A 16,098-nucleotide genomic window follows, 5' to 3' on the forward strand; every position below is an offset into this window, starting at 1 on the left:
GCTCCCATTGAAAGAGAAGAATAGGAGGAAAATGAATTCATCCGGTTCAAAAGACCTCAACAAAAGACAGGTTGTCCGGGGTTTAACCTGCTTAGAAACAGGAAACAGGAAAGTATTAGTTTGTTACATTAGCTTGTATATGGATTTCCAAATGTTGACCTTTCCCAGATAAAGATGAGCGTCCACTCAGGGAGCGAGCGCCGCTCTGGACACTTCCATTTCCTCCTCGGTGGGAGATAGCGAGACCAGAGGCAGGGCAGTCAGGGACATTTCCACTCAATTGCCGTGGACGAGACCATTCTCCCCCCCCCCGGTTGTTAAAAAGTCTCAAACGGGGAGTTTCCATATGCCAAAATGTGAACGTGAGCCATTTCTCGCCTTCCTAATCGCCGGCAGCTGTCTAATGGCTTCCCCCGTCATTATTGTCACCTTCGCCATTACGCCGCGGCAGACGCCTGCCTCGAAACCACATCACATTTGCTCAATTACAAAGTCTCGGAGGCTAATTCAGCGGCGTGCCGGGGCAGACTGGGGGTCTCGCCCACGTCTGTCCCCGAAAGTGCCAGACCACGACCTCGGCCGGCAGCGGCAAAACGGACCGCTACAAAACGACTCCTCTCGACTAACGAGAGGTCACAATTGAATTTCCGTTTTTTTGTTTTTTTTTGGCTACGTACTGTAAATGTTTCTGTTCACAATCAAACGCTTAATGTGAGCTTCAATAACAGATTGTCTGCTTCCATTTTAGATCATCTACACGAATATCGCGGTTTCGTAGCTTTGTAATCACAACCCCTTTAATGTGAGATTACTGTTATATTCCAATGAGGCACTGTTATTTGGCTGGGTATCTTTTGAAAGTGACTTTTTGAAGTCTCTGACCCGTCAAGGTCGCCAGGCTTCCAATGTCGTATTTGAACGGAATAGCGATCCGTCCAAATTCCGTGGGTTACCTGAAAAAAAGGGGTCTCGGCGTGACAACGGTTGCCAAAGGTTCAAAGTCGTAAAGGCTGATACCCATGTAAATACTCTCAAATCGAAGCCCGTATGAATCGCTCGATTGTTAACGGGCTGACTGGTTGTACCTGGTCCTCCTCTCCGCCGCCCTCCTCGTCGTACTTGAGGATGTTGTCGCGCACGTCGTCCTCGGGGTCGATGAGGAGCTGCTTGGCCTGGCGCTCCTTATCCCTGCGCTTCATCCACACCACAAAGAGCAGCACCAGGACTGCAGAGCCAGAGAGAGTCTCACATTTCATTGTACATATTTCCATACAAACCTAATCCAGTCCGGTGTTTTTTGAAACATGTACGGGGGTCTTGTCGGGGTAATCCCGCAGTAATCTGGGATTCGTGTTTTTTTCCCGCGCTGGCGATAATCCCCCGTTAACAGCGGGAGCTAGCTAGCTAACTCACTGAGGAGGATGATGATGCAGAGCAGGATGGCGATGATGGCGCCCGTGCCCAGGCCGGCGGCAATGATGTGCTGCTGGTCGGTGCAGTCGCCGTGCACGTCGCACTGGCACACCTTGACGCGCAGGTAGGACGTGTTGGACATGGGAAGGTTGCCCGAGTCCGTGATGATGATGGGGATCTCGTAGATGCCGCGCTCCAGGAAGCCGATCCGAAGGCTCAGCTGGGCGTAGTCGCCTGGTGGGGACAAAAAGGGGAGGAAGATGGGTGAGCGGGTCTTGGGATATTTGGGTTCTTGGGGGCATTTGAGCGTTTTAATTTCCCCCCTTATCAGATTGAACTAGGATGTGGGGCAGAGGCCAGAGAGAGGGCGCCAACTACTGACTATACGTCAACTATTGTGGTGAAGACAGAGAAACTTTGTTCCCATCGTAAAAAAGCCTATTTTCCGGGGGGATTAAAAATCAAAACTCAAAACACGATCATTTATGATCACGACCTTATTACACACAAATACGCAAGCGGCGTTTCCTTCACCTGGAAGTTGCGTCAGCTCCATCTAATCCCAAAACACGTCGGGGGAGGGATTTAGATTTGGAGCATACAAATCTACTGAATACCTTTTTGATAATGCAGCTTAGGCTGAATTACTGGCTGCGATAATCCGTACGGCTTTTATCCCGTTAAGATGCGTTTCAGCTCGGGCGGTTTCACCGCTATCGCCTTGCAAATGAATCATTCTCCTCCATATTTGTGTTTCCAATTAGCATAATCAATTAAAGGACCGTTTGAACTGGGATGACGTCTGTTATCAATCTTATTTATATCGTGTTCTCATCATCGACAAATGTGAGATTTTAATTTAGAAATGATGTCGAGATGTGATGGTTCTATCTTGGTTCATGGCCGCACTTGACCTTGTGAGCCCCACCTTTCATAAAAAATTCCCAAAAAAGATGTACCAAGATCACGTCAAGATCTGGAGATTAAAACTGCAAGCTTGTGGACTATTAACAGCGCTACTGACTTCTCCAAATTCTCCAGGTAAATGGGGAAAAGAAAAGTTGTCAGATGCCCCCATGGGATTCCCAAAACGTGATTCACTCATTTACTTTGTAAGAAAGAATATGTAGCACTTGCAGTAGCACTAGTTATGAAGTGAATATACAGTATAATACTGTAATATAATAATTGTAATAATAAAAACAACAACAATAATAATAATGTTAAATAGTGAATATATAATAACATTTTATTTTATAAAATAATAAATAATAAAAACAATTATATTAATAAATAAAAAAGCAATTCTAGTATTCTACTGTTCTAATATAGTGCCTGTCCGATATGGAAGGAATAACATAATATTTTGACACCAGACACTGGATACGTTCTAATAGCTGTAACACTAGTAACTATATATAAACTGGGGTTTTTGCTAGTACAGATTACCTGGGTGATTGATATTTCCAGAACCCCCACTCACCGCTGAGCCGAGTGATGGTCCAGTTCCTGCGAACGTCGGCTGGCCGGTGGGCCAGCTCGAAGGCGAAGGGCCCGGCGTTGGGGTTCAAGTCGCCGTCGACCGCCGTGATGTTGACGGCATTGGGCTCGGGCTTCTCGCACACCTCGGCCTCCTGCGGGAAGACCTGCGGCGCGTTGTCGTTGATGTCCAGCAGGTAGAGCTGCAGTGTGCCCGTGCCGCTGGCTGCCGGGGTACCTGGGGGCGAGAACATCAAAATATTTCCAAAACGGTCGACGTCGGAAAGGTGTGTACGTGACTGAAATACCCCCTTCTTCAGCCATTACCCAGTTAGGAAATACAACGTTTTCAGTTTCTCAGGCTCGTGGTGAAATAGGGCACTTTCTTAAAACAGCGCTCCAATCCTTTGGCAGTCGGCCAACTCCATACTGATCTCAGAAAGAAATCTCAAAGGCAGAAAATGACAGATATAAGAACATTTTGCAAGCGGGGTAGGGGTTGTGTATGGTCTTCCTGACGAAGGACACGGGACAGGACAGGAATACTAAAGCCTGAACACACAGACTGAGCCCACTGTCTCCCACTGTCAGCCCACTCTCCTGCTCCTCTATGTATTCACGCGGAGGCTAAGAGGCTTCTATTTATTTTTTTATTTTTTGTTTTTTTTTGCCATTCAGGCCACGTTCAAAGGAGCTAGTCATCCAATCCTGACCCATTAGAGCCGAGAAACCTCTTTATTGGTTGGGGTTTTTAAGCCTATTGGCCCGAGCCATGCTCCGCGGAACAGGGTAAACCTGAACAGAGGTAAATCCTGCCAGTGGAGGAAAGGGAAGGGGGTGGGGGAGCGTCACGGCATTAACCTCTGTACCAAACATCGAGCGGCTGGTAAAAGTTTGACCTTCAAGCATGGAAGCTGCTTTTGAGTTGACTGGGGGGGGGGGGGGGGGGGGGGGGGGGGGGCATGTGTTCAACTGACGCGGTGTCTTTGAAATACGTCAGGAAAAAGAAAAACACTAACAACTGCCAGAACATAAAAGCTGTAGGTGGAAAAGGTGAACATGAAAAGAAAAGCTACTTTGGCATCTTTGACTAAACTACCCTTTTAAAAAAGGCAGTGATGTACGTACCGCTGTCAGTCGCCAGGAATGTTGCGTTGTACAAACTGTTCTTCACATAGGATGACTCTCGGTCCAGAACGGCCATCGTAGTGATGCGGCCAGTGTTGGGGTCGATTCTCAGCCAGTGGGCGGGGTCGGAGAGTTTGGAGTACCTGTGGCGGGACAATAAGGGTGGGGGGTTCAGTACAGTACAATTAGCTGGCTGGAAATAATGAGTTCAGTCTTGTTTAGTCTCTCGGATTTATTATTTTTTTTTTAAAGGGAATTTGAAAGATTCCAAGCTCAGTGTTTGAAAAATGGCGTGTTAAGTTCAAATTAGCAGTTTTATTTACTGCCCCTATTTTCCTTTCCTTTGAAGACGTGCCATGTTTCCACTCGGCCTTACTTAATGCGACTTAGAAATTCTTTCTCCGTTTCACGCCAAATACCTGATGCTCTGCTGCATGAAGCGGTCTGGGTCCTGGGCGGTGAAGGTGGTCAGCGTGGACTCGGGCAACATGCCTTCCTCCAGCTTCATGAGCCGGGGGTTGGGGTCGAAGAAGGGGCTCTCGTTGACATCCAGCACCCTGATGGACACTGTGGCCGTGGACTGCCGGGGCGAGTGGATGCCTCTGGCCAGGGGAACCTCGTTGGCGGCCACCACCGTCAGCACGTACGTCCTGCTGTTCTCGTAGTCGATGGGCTGGGGGCAAAAGGACCATAGCCGAATTCACAATAACCCAATCGGCGCTATGGAGGATACTTATGAACGCTCCACAAATTATTCATCTCGAGGGCTTGGAGCCCATGTATTCCGGTTAAACATCTCCCTCACCTTGACAACAGTCACCAGGCCCTCGTTAGTAATGGGATCGGTGGGCACGGAGAACCTGCCGGTGGAGTCGCCCCCGGTGATTTTGTAGACGGCGTTCCAGGCCGGCGTGTTGGGCCGATCCTTGTCGTTCACCGTCAGGTTGGCCACGATGTAGTTCACCCGGTTCTCAGGCACCTCGCCAAAAAACTGCATGAATTTTCCATGAGTAACAGTAAAGCGACGGGGTTGTTAGCGACACCGCTGTGACATTAATATTGTATGACATCATATATACAGTATATATACTGTAATCACACCCCCCCCCATCAGGACCATCTCCCCTTTCCTGATAACACAACAGTAGCAGAAGCCATTTCGGTGATTCACAAGTGCACTAAACCACCTCATTCAGTCTGATGGACTCGCCACCCCATCCCAGTACTTGCATGTGTCAACATTTGGTGGTGGGGCGGGGTGGGAGGATATGAAAGTTCACGCCCGGCTAGCCACTGGTATGCCTGCGTGAGCCTGGAAACGCTGGGGCAAGCAGAATCCGGCGCGCGAGTAATGGCCGAACAACATATCGCAAGGTTGGGATGGAGAGGGAGAGGCGGCCCAGGCACATCAATCTATTTCCTACCGTATCAGCGGTGAACTCGGGCGGGTTGTCGTTAATGTCGGTGACCCTGATGACGGCGGTGGCCGTGTTGGAGAGGCCGTACACGGGGTTGCCCTCAATGTCAGTGGCCTGGATGATCAGGGTGTATTGAGGCACTTTCTAGGATGGGAGGAGAGAAAGAAGGATTACTCTTTTGTCATAGTTTCCAATGATAAACACTCAACTGTGTTGAACCCACGACTTTAAAAGCACAAGAAAAAAAATAATAATTCACACTTTAAAGTTTTCTTTAAAGTGTAAATGCACGGCACGTTTGTGTCTGGTGGATTACCCTACAAATCCCAGAACTCCATTGGAAACCGCAGGGCTTACCCTCGTCTTAGCACTAAGACGGCGACTTTCTTCTCTCCAAATGATTTCTTCTTCTGATCAATTCATATTTTTTCTGGGTCACTTGAGGTGGACTACAACTTTAAATCTGAATAGGCCAATTACATCGAATGTGGGAGGCACTGGATTCCCATTTATGTCCCCATTTATTCCACAATGCGAGGATGTGTGGCTGTACCTCGGCAACATACCCGGTCACAGAGCATGATGGGAGGTTTGGGAGGTAACGAATGTCCCCTTTCATGTTAAGAGCTGCGCAGGTGAAGGCCAGTGGCTGGGTAATGAGAATTGGGCAAATTATTTTCACAGTGGCAACTGGCGGACATAAAATCACGTCCTCGGGGCGGCCGTGATTGAGCGGCCGCCTCGCCAGATTGCTCTTGCCAGAATTATAACAACTGGCTGTGGCGTAATATATTTATTTACTTCTTTATTCAATTGTTGTGTGTGTGTCTTATTCACGGTAGCGGCGCTAGCAAATTAAAATAAAAAGGGTGTTGTAGCGGGAAGACAAAAAAAATAAACACAATGCAAGATATAAGAACGGAATGGGGAGAAACATTTATCGGCTCCATGATGCATGTTGGCCTGACATGTATGAGTAAATAAGTTTATTAGGTATAAGGTTTATTCGTTTATTAGGCTCATTCAGCAGCATCGCACTTGTCTCATTAGTTCTGAGACACTGCGTACATTAGCAAAAATAACCAGGCTCTCTTTCGTCTTAAACCTAGAAAAGCTCCACGGCTCGGTGATGCAAATACCCACGGCTTCTTTGGATGAACAGGTATGACTCCGAAAAGCAGCAAAGACAATGATCAGAGAGAAAAGGAAGTTGACAGAGACGTATACGCATCAGCGCCGTGAAAGGTCAAATATATATCTGAAAGAATGGAACAGAGAGGAGGAGAAGAATGAAAAGCCGGAAGAAAGGGAGAGCCCCACCTCTCTGTCGAGGCCGGCCGCCACGGTGATGATTCCGCCTGTTTTGTTGTTGATGGTGAACATGTTGGAGGTGGGGCTCTCGGGATTCTGGGAGAGGATCTTGTAGCGCAGCATCCCGTTGGCCGTCTTGGGGTCGTCCTTGTCCACGGACGTCACGGTCATGACAAAGGTCCCTGCGCGATGGAGAAACAAAGCGGGAAGATTGGCGTGCTTTTGTCATTCAAACAACTTTGTTACTTCCACGGCGACACGCATCTCATTAACTTCCTGTGTTTAGCTCCTCCACATTAAACGCAGCATCACTTGACAGCCTGTTAGAAATGTAGTGGTTATATTGCTAATGGATTCCACTGTCGGCCCTTTTGACCTTATATTACCTGATACATGTCCTAATTGCCCTTCCAATTAGCCCATTATTAGCTTACTCATTAGCATAGCATTTACTCTAGTGCCAAGCTAATAGCCTAGCCTTGCAGAGACTGCTACCCTCATGCCTTGGTTTGTTTTTTTTGCTCTGTTTGATTTGTATATTATATAAAATATTTTGTAATATCTCATCTCACTGACAATATATTTCACTTTCTCGCTACGAGTCACTTTGTCATTAGGTTACAAGTGGAACAAATTACATCAATGCTCAACAGCTGCCGAGGAAACAAAATGGCCGTCCCGGGGGCACCATAAAAACCCCCAGGTTTGCACACAAGAGTGGCTGGAAGCCTGAACCTCCAGCCACTTTGTGCGCCAACCCGGAGGCACCATAAAATTCCCCGGGTTTGCGCACAAAGTGGCTGGAGGTTCAGGCTAATTCCGGCATCTGGTCTGAGACCCTACCAGGCTTGGAACCCTCGGAGACCGTGCCGTTCCAGATCTGATGGATGAACTCGGGCCTATTGTCATTCATGTCGATGACATTGATCACAATGTCGATGGGGTTCTCCACCTGGTTGCCGTTCAGGTCCACCGCATGAGCTCTCAGCTAAAAAACAAACAAACAAACAAATAAGAAAACACAATTTTGCTTAGTTGGCTCATTTACTTTCACAAAAATTGTTTTTATAGATTCAGGATTTTTGGATGATGGATGATTTATTGTGCACTCATTTAGACACGTGCAATTTATATTATTTAGTCCCTTGTTTAATAACATCTAGAGTCAAACAATTTGGTTTCTGATATTTCTTTCACGGCTCTTGTGTCTATTTTGGTTTGGCTCTGCTCCTTTGTTCCCTCCGGTTTCATTCGGGCAGGTCCGTTCGGTGTCTGTCGTTGTCTTTATGTTAGCTCGTGTTGAAATTATTTTGACCTCATTTTTAGTTTAATCCTACTTTAGTTCATTTGTTAATGTTTCCCCCTATGCTTGTTTTGCGGCCATCCTAAGTTGATTATATTTTTTGGCCAATAAAATCCAAATTTTTGTCTCAATCTACCCGCGACTCCTGTGTCTGACAGTTCGGTTCCTCACAATGGGCAAGGCCTGAAATTCCACAACTCAATGTGAAAGAGGCGAGAGTTAAACACGCCCTTCTCTACAGAAACCTGACAAATGACATGATTGGACCTCTGGGCTTGCGGTTCATTATTTACATAACATCTCCCAGTACTTGACAGTAAATGTAAAATGTGGTTTGGTTTTTGAGACTGATTTTACTCGGCGTAGAGTTTTTATTTAATGAACTGTGGTTATATACTGTATGATTATGAATTTAAAACAAAGAAAACCAACGCTAATGGAAGTCTACTTCTAAGTCTTGGTTAAGGTAAGATGTAAGGCGCTAAAGGTAAAACACTAAACGCTAAAAACTGCGTAGGTGATGGCCCGGATTGATGGGAAAAACTGGGCACGGAATATAAAGAGAACCTGAAGCAGCTGAAGGTATCCTCATATATTTAACTAGGCCTTTTGTAATCCAAAGGTCTCATACCGAATCCATTAAATTCTCAGACGGATAAGTCAGACCCAACCCCCCTGCCTCCCTTCTGTCTTCAGATTCTGAAGGGGCTGTTTGGGCTACGCAGGAACCTTGATCACATGCCAACGACAGGAATGTACAGCAAGACCAGAGAAAAACATGTTCCACTCGATAAAAAAACACGGCTACAGAAGCGAAATAAAGAAACAAAAGTACGGAAATGATTGAAAAGATGAGTGCCGGAAATTCAGACTTACGTGGAAGTTGCTGATGTGCTCTCTGTCCAAGGGCTTGGTGACCGATAGCTCTCCGGAGATAGGGTTGATGATGAAGATGCTGGTGGGTGGCTGGTCGGCGCCAGGGCCCGTCACACTGTACCTCAGGGAGCGGCTGTTATCGTGGTCTGAGCGGATCTGGGGAGCGATTGTGTTGTTAACGGGGGGAAAATCCACTAGGGTGACTTAAAACTCAAGCCGTGACAGTGAGGTGTTTGTTAGGACTGGGGCGATAGGGAGGAATTTGTTAACCTTTACGATACAGGTGCACTATATATATATATATATATATATATATATATATATATATATATATATATATATATATATACATACATACATACATACATACATACATACATACATACATACATACACACACATACATACAGTATATCTCTGCTTATGAATTCAAAACGGATTGCAAAAACAATGTAGATTTGTTGGCTAGATTCATTATTTTAGACTGCAAAATCTGAATATGATAACGTCAAGAGACAATAAATAATGCCATTGGCTAACCTCCAGCCTGAGATGACGTAGGCCTAAAAGACACCATATGTCCGTGAGAAGGAGTGTTGCATTTGAGCGTTGTGTTCTGGACTAAGCCGCTCAATCCAGTTTGGCGTGTAAGGAGGATCTAACCCCCTCGTTTTCATGGTGAGCAAACGGGCTCTCCCCTTGTCCTTAGATCATCCATTAAATCCCAGAAACCTCCCCTCTAATACATCTGGATTACATATCGCACAAAGCAATGGTATATAGGGGACTAAGCACTCCGTCAGGATTGTGTTGAGATATCTGCTTCTTAGCCGGCTTGAGAAGGATCACCAGGGCAAACTTTCTGTAGGACCAGGGAAGAGAAGAGTCGTGGGGATGGATGGACGGATGGATGGATGGATGGATGGATGGACGGACGGACGGACGGACGGACGGATGGATGGATGGATGGATGGGACAGAGTGCTTCCTTGGGTTGTGGAGAATAAGTCTTGACGGGCAAACCGCAGAGAAACCCCACTGTTGATTTGAGCACTTTAGATTCTTCTCCACTTCTAAATAATGCCATGTTACATCGCTATTGACTAATCCCCAGAACAAGAATCGCGACCTTTAGCAAAGTGCGGTAAATACAAGCGTTTTGTTGAAGGCTAGAGTGTGTCTCTCGTTTACTGCGTGGGAAGCCCGGGGCAATGAGAGCCACAAGGTTGTCTTATCAAGCCAAAAAGCTTTTTTTTTTTTAAGTCGTAAGCAGTGTGTGTGTGTGTGTGTGTGTGTGTGTGTGTGTGTGTGTGTGTGTGTGTGTGTGTGTGTCTTACCCGGACGAGCTCCAGTGGGAACGGGCCTCTGGAGTTCTCTGGGACGTTGATTGGGGGGATGACCCAGTCTCTCTTCCTGCGTCGGAGCTGGCTGTCCGTGTGGCGTGAAGGGAACACTATTTCCTTGGAGCTGCGAGATGCAACCGGAGCGGCACCGGCTTCCTGGACCTGATGGACCAAATAAACCTCAGGAACCAGACCGCCAGTGCCATCAAACAAAACCAGAACCATTCACATGTCGGCCAAACATTTTTTTTTATTATTTTATGTAAGGCACCTTGGTAAACCCCTTAGTGGCGTCTATATTTTAATATCTCCGCCTACTATAGGAAACAAAGGCTGGCTCCTATAAATGGTATAGGGAACCCTCTGGAAAACCTATCAAATGTTCCTGAATGTCATTGAGTGTAATTTGAAATGCGTTTTTGAAGTTCTTTGTGGCCCCAAATATTCCTGGCGATGTGTGATGATTTGCTTTTAAGTGAGTGTTTGAAATGCTTTACTCTGGCCATTGCAGCAGCCCCCACCACCAGCACCCGTTTACTTTAAATGGCAGACCTCCTCTCATGTCCTAATAAAACGCACCCACACAGACGCACCAGCAGCCATAATGGATCTGCCATCCTCCCTTGGCTGTAATGAATGAGGTTTGAAACAAAGGAGGATGGTACCTGCAAGCCAGACACTAAACGCCCAGATGGCTCAAATTGCCTACGCTGCTCGAGAGACTGAGAAGACTGAAGTAATGCCAGCTAAAGTTAAAATAACCTTGAACAAAACAAGGTGGGAAGGACGAGAAAACAAGACTAAACAATGCGTGGAGCTTGTCAGAGTCAATAAACGATCACCGTAATTCTTGTGGAATCGTGAGGCGTCTAGAAGGGGCCCTCTTCCCTTGTTGGAGCCAGTAGGCTTAAATTTTGATTGGTTACAAAGTTGCCAGCTGTCACAAGCTGCTAAAAAAAATAAAATTGAAAAAAAAAAATCTTTGGAGGACAAACATAAGAATTAATCATCGCTTATCCACCTTACAACACAACCCAAATGTCGCATTCCCTCCTCCTCGGAGATCAGGAGAGCCGTCGGAGAGCCTCCACTAATCATGTTTGCAATCTGATTACTCTGCTTTCACGAATCGGAAATGCAGAGGCAAGGCGGGCAGATAGGGAAGGGGGGCATGCCTCAGAAATACCTATTACCCTATTAAAATGGGCGCCAGTGAGAGCAGTAATTATTTGCGACGTGTGTCTGGAATGAAGAACGGCGTGGGGGGTTTGTTCGGGCCCAACAAGCATCCATCTCCGGAGCACTGAGGTCTGCGCCCGGCTCTCAACACCCCCCGGATGCTCCATCTTCCGAGTCTCCATCTTGCAGACCACTGCCGACTCAAGAGAGTTGTAGGTTTGAGCAATGGCCTGAGAGTTTGTGGAAGGGATGGTAATGTCTGAAATCCTCACTCCTGAGGGGCCGCGCTGAAGTTAGTTTAGGTTCGACTCTGGGGGAGGTCACTTCCATTTTAATGAGGATATTGTTTGGTTGCCATTGATTGAAACGTTTCCCTGGGGGTTGATGCATTCGCGGCCCTAATAAAAAAAATAAAATCTCATCGCTGATGTGATTAAGAGATGCGTGATGATTCATGACAATAATTTTGCTGGGAGAAAGATAACCGCTTATGACCTCGTAAAACTTACAAGATAGGGGGGAAAGTCAATCCCTGATTTCATTACAAATCAATCAAGGCAAAACCGGCAGCTCAGTCATGCCCAGATATGCACGCAAGCAGGAAAAAGTAAAATAAATATTTAATCAAAGCAGCCTATGCCATCTATGCATCTCCATCCAGGTAAAAAAAAATATATAAATAAATAAAAGAAAAACTGTTGCCAACCAAGGTTTATCTTTTGGGGACATGTATGTGTTGCTCTAGAACCATGACAACGGCAACTAATGGCGTCATTAAAATCACATACCTGCAGGAGTCGCTATAGTAAATGAGTGTCACAGGCTAACGATGCTGTTTTTGAAAAGGTCGGCTAAATCATCCCCTGCTACAAGTTAAATTCCATTCCGGTGGATCAGCACCGGGCCCGCAGCATTGACAGTAACTGGACATAACTGTCATCGTTACTTTTGACAGTAACTGGACATAACTGTCAGCGTTACTTTTTAATCTGGAAAGTACAAAACCCGTCTTTAATGAGATTATCTGGCAGACTGCACACTTTCAAAAGGCTACTTCTGCCATTAATTATGTGCCTGGAGATGAGAAGAGGTGAGGCACTGTGGGTACTTTGTTATTGTATTTAGGGCTGTTCATTAAGACATGAGCGAGCCTCTAATCCCACATCCAAGAGCGATGATTGCGATCATATGCACATAAAGGCTCGCTTACAGCCCGGCTAACAAGGACAGAATAAGGAGTGGATTGGCATTCCTGTTATTTTAAAGATAACATAAAATCTAATTGGAGAAGATCTCGTAATCCAACGGCTGGTCTTCATTTTCCTGTTACATGGGGGGAGGGGGGAGGGATGTTTGAATGTTCGAGCACTTCCTCTGATCTACAGCCAGCCGCAATGTTGACACGCGGGGCGCACGGTCGTCCCAACTAATTGCAGGCGACTGCAACTGGGAACGGCACTCGGAAGGCGAGACAGATGCTTCCTACCGCCCAAATGGTGTCTCCGTTCGGACGGGGCCATAACTGCACCGGCGCGAGGCGGGGTTCATTGGAAATCAACTTTATAGGGGAGCTGTTCTGTTCTGCATCTGCGCTGACCTGCCCACTGACCGTGATGAGTATATGTTTGTGCTCCCGGTAAAACGACACATTAAGTTTTAATTAGCGTGCATTCATCCAGTCTCCCGGAACACCTGCTACAATTTAGGGGAGCAAGTCATCTGTGAATGTGCCGCACGGCTAATAAGAGAAAGTTATTTGACGCAAGCGCCGAATTGATTGTTCCACATTTCGACACGAGTCAACAAGATGATCAACAAATAGGTCCAAGACATTATTTGCGGCTTGGGGTTGGCTGTTCTGCCCACCTGCTGGCCGGGATTCGTGGAGGCCGTTAGGTGGACCTGGGTCTCCCATTCCTGCGTCGAGGTGGCGTCCCTAGCCCGGATCACCAGCGGGGAACCCTGGAGCTCGGAGAGCCGGAGGGTCCTGGTGGCGTAGACCGCCCCGTCGGCCTCGATCCGGAAGTCAGACGGCCTCTCGCTCACCAGCTGCACCGGGCCGCCGCGACCGCAGTCCAAGAACCGCACTGAGAAATAAAACCAAAAAAAAAAAAAAAAAGAAACAAAGAGAGATGGATTTAGCGAAAAGCATGTTGGGAAAAGCAGGGGACAAAGGGAGAAAATCAACAACGAGGAGACGGAGAAACAAAGACGCACACAGACAGATAGACAGACTGACAGAAGGAAGGCCTTGCAGACGTCCACAAAGGCTCTTCTCAGGCTTCCTCCCGCTCATACATTATTCACTTCAAGCTGTGCCCCAAAGGTATGGCTCAAAACAGGTGTGGTGAAGGAGAGAGAGAGAGAGAGAGAGAGAGAGAGAGAGAGAGAGAGAGAGAGAAGAAAAAAAGAGGGAGACAGATAAGAGAGATTGGCCACTGAAGGGCCGTTACGAAAGCACATTATATGCGAAACCGTTCAATTTAAAACCCGATATGTCCGAACGCCATTATTTGTGGGGTTTTGGGAAACCAGTGGTTGAAATACACATAAAAAACCATGTACAATATGTGGTTCGTCAGGATGTGTCATAGTAGTTTTTGTCCCTTGTGACAAAGGCAGGCGTTCTGCTTTGTGTTCCGTTCAATACTCAGCTCCCCGGGAGGTGGAAGAGTCTGATGATTATTTTATCAATGTGAACACACTGCAGACAGAAAGAAGGTCTCTCTTTCTCGCGGAGGCTCAGGGCTCTGGGATCCTCGGCAGCCGCGGTACGACATCGGTTGCTGTTACAGGTGAGTGACAGTGCAGTGCCAACAGCCGAGGGTAGGTGCGCGTGCACGTACACACACACCCACACAAACTTAAAGCCTCACCTCAGAGCGCCGTCACCGCCTTGATACTCTGTGTGGAAACCTTTCCTAACATCCCCACCTGCCCCCTGCATGTTTATAGTGCTCAAAACAGCGTAGGGAGGATGCCGGAGTTCCTAGCCTCCTAGAGATCACAACATTAAGATACATCGCTCCTCCAAAGCCATGGCGGGTGCCTCTTTTGAATTATTAAAGCGGATGTGGAATTACTTAACAGAAGCCTCGGAGGAGGGTACCTAATCTCGCTTTGTGCTACCGCCGCCATGGGGACGGCGCCCGTGTCTTCAGAGCACCATCAAAAATGCCAGAGCTCGCCGGATCTCGTGTGAGGTGGCGCGGAGGCTCAGCCTGCAGTCGGCAGCAACTTAAAAGGATTAACCCCGGGGCCAATTTATTTGGGGGAGATGATAAGAGCCCCCACCACACACACACACACACACACACACACACACACACACACACACACACACACGAGCTGCTACTAACAAATCTGTCAGCGGTGACAGTGCTGAGTTTCTCACTTCCCCAGCTATTGCATTGACAAAAGGTTTTTTGGGGGGTATTTGGTATTTTTGGGGTTTGTTTGTTTTTGTTTCTTATTCAATACCGCCAAGTCCAATGAGCAGAAGCAACACAGCAGGGAATAGGGACATCAAATTATTTTCCTCAACAGAGGACCATTATTTAAATGTATTCCGAGAAAGATAATACTGACATGTACAACCCCCCCCCCCCCAAAAAAAACTGACTTTGGCAGACAGGTGTCACATTAAATTAAAAAATGTAGACATTAATCTGGCACCTGGCTATCAAATAAAAGTGTGAAAGTAGAATGGAAGTGGGGTAGAGAGGAAGAGAGACAGCAGGGCCAGCCGAGAGACAAAATCAAATATCACAATATTTCTAACATCTAAATATTAATAATTTGACAATATTTTGGGGAAGACTATCGATGAGTCATAGTTACACACAAGAAACATTCCAAAAACAATCATGAGTAATGTGGAAATTATCACCAAATTGGTAGAGGCATTGATGAGAATTGATTCGATTAGTTGATGAAGTTCAGAAAACAGCATTACTTTACTGTTGTGACCATATTCGGGACTGGCCATTGGGAGCACCGGGATAAATCCTGGTGAGCCGGTCGCTCTGTGGGCCGCCTGAGCAGCCCTTTATACAAAAACAAGAGCGAGAGAGATCACAGACATCTGCTTCGCCGGCCCACTTTGATTATGCACCAGTCCTCATAATAAAAGGGGCCGACAACGTGTATCGCTTTCGGACTTATTTTCTGGTGTTGAAATAGATGATACAGCCTGTTCAAATACAGATATTCACGAAACACTGACTGCCTGAATCTATCATGGTATCCTCACAGTGGTGGCCTGCTGGCAACAAACCTTTTACTTGCTGTTAAAATAGCTCTGTTTTAGTGTTAAAGTAGCCTAGAGTTATGCACCCATTATGCTTACTGGTGGTATCAAGGGCTGGCGTGTTTGTATGTGCGTCGATGGGGCGGGGGTGGTGGAGTATCCTGATTGTGATGGGCTAGTCTAGGTAAAAAAAGTCCAGGGCAATTTTTGCTTCCTGTTCTGTCTCTGTGCAAGTACCTGTACCCAATATGTTTTTTCGTTGTCTGATCGAAACGGGCAGAGCCAACTTCAGAAAGATGGATGACCTTCACTCTCTGAAGGTGTTGCCTTGAAGCAAGCCTGACTGTAAATTCAAAGTCTTGAGGCAATCACCTCTCCAGCCCTCCAGTCTGTAGAAGCT

The 16,098-nt window shown here is 46.7% G+C and overlaps 1 protein-coding gene across 1 annotated transcript in view; it reads right to left on the reverse strand.

Annotated features, from left to right (window-relative positions):
* Positions 1-16,098, reverse strand: part of LOC307238104 (cadherin-2-like) — a 57,638-nt gene that overhangs the window by 4,647 nt on the left and 36,893 nt on the right. Inside the window, 13 exon segments of the mRNA XM_080010961.1 lie at positions 980-1,063; positions 1,065-1,225; positions 1,414-1,647; positions 2,897-3,130; positions 4,021-4,163; positions 4,440-4,693; positions 4,826-5,011; positions 5,445-5,582; positions 6,759-6,931; positions 7,593-7,737; positions 8,929-9,084; positions 10,265-10,432; positions 13,316-13,536. Coding sequence (XP_079867087.1) covers positions 980-1,063; positions 1,065-1,225; positions 1,414-1,647; positions 2,897-3,130; positions 4,021-4,163; positions 4,440-4,693; positions 4,826-5,011; positions 5,445-5,582; positions 6,759-6,931; positions 7,593-7,737; positions 8,929-9,084; positions 10,265-10,432; positions 13,316-13,536 — 2,297 coding nt within the window.

The sequence above is a fragment of the Zeus faber genome, assembly GCF_960531495.2.
Source record: "Zeus faber genome assembly, chromosome: 12".
NCBI lineage: Eukaryota > Metazoa > Chordata > Actinopteri > Zeiformes > Zeidae > Zeus > Zeus faber.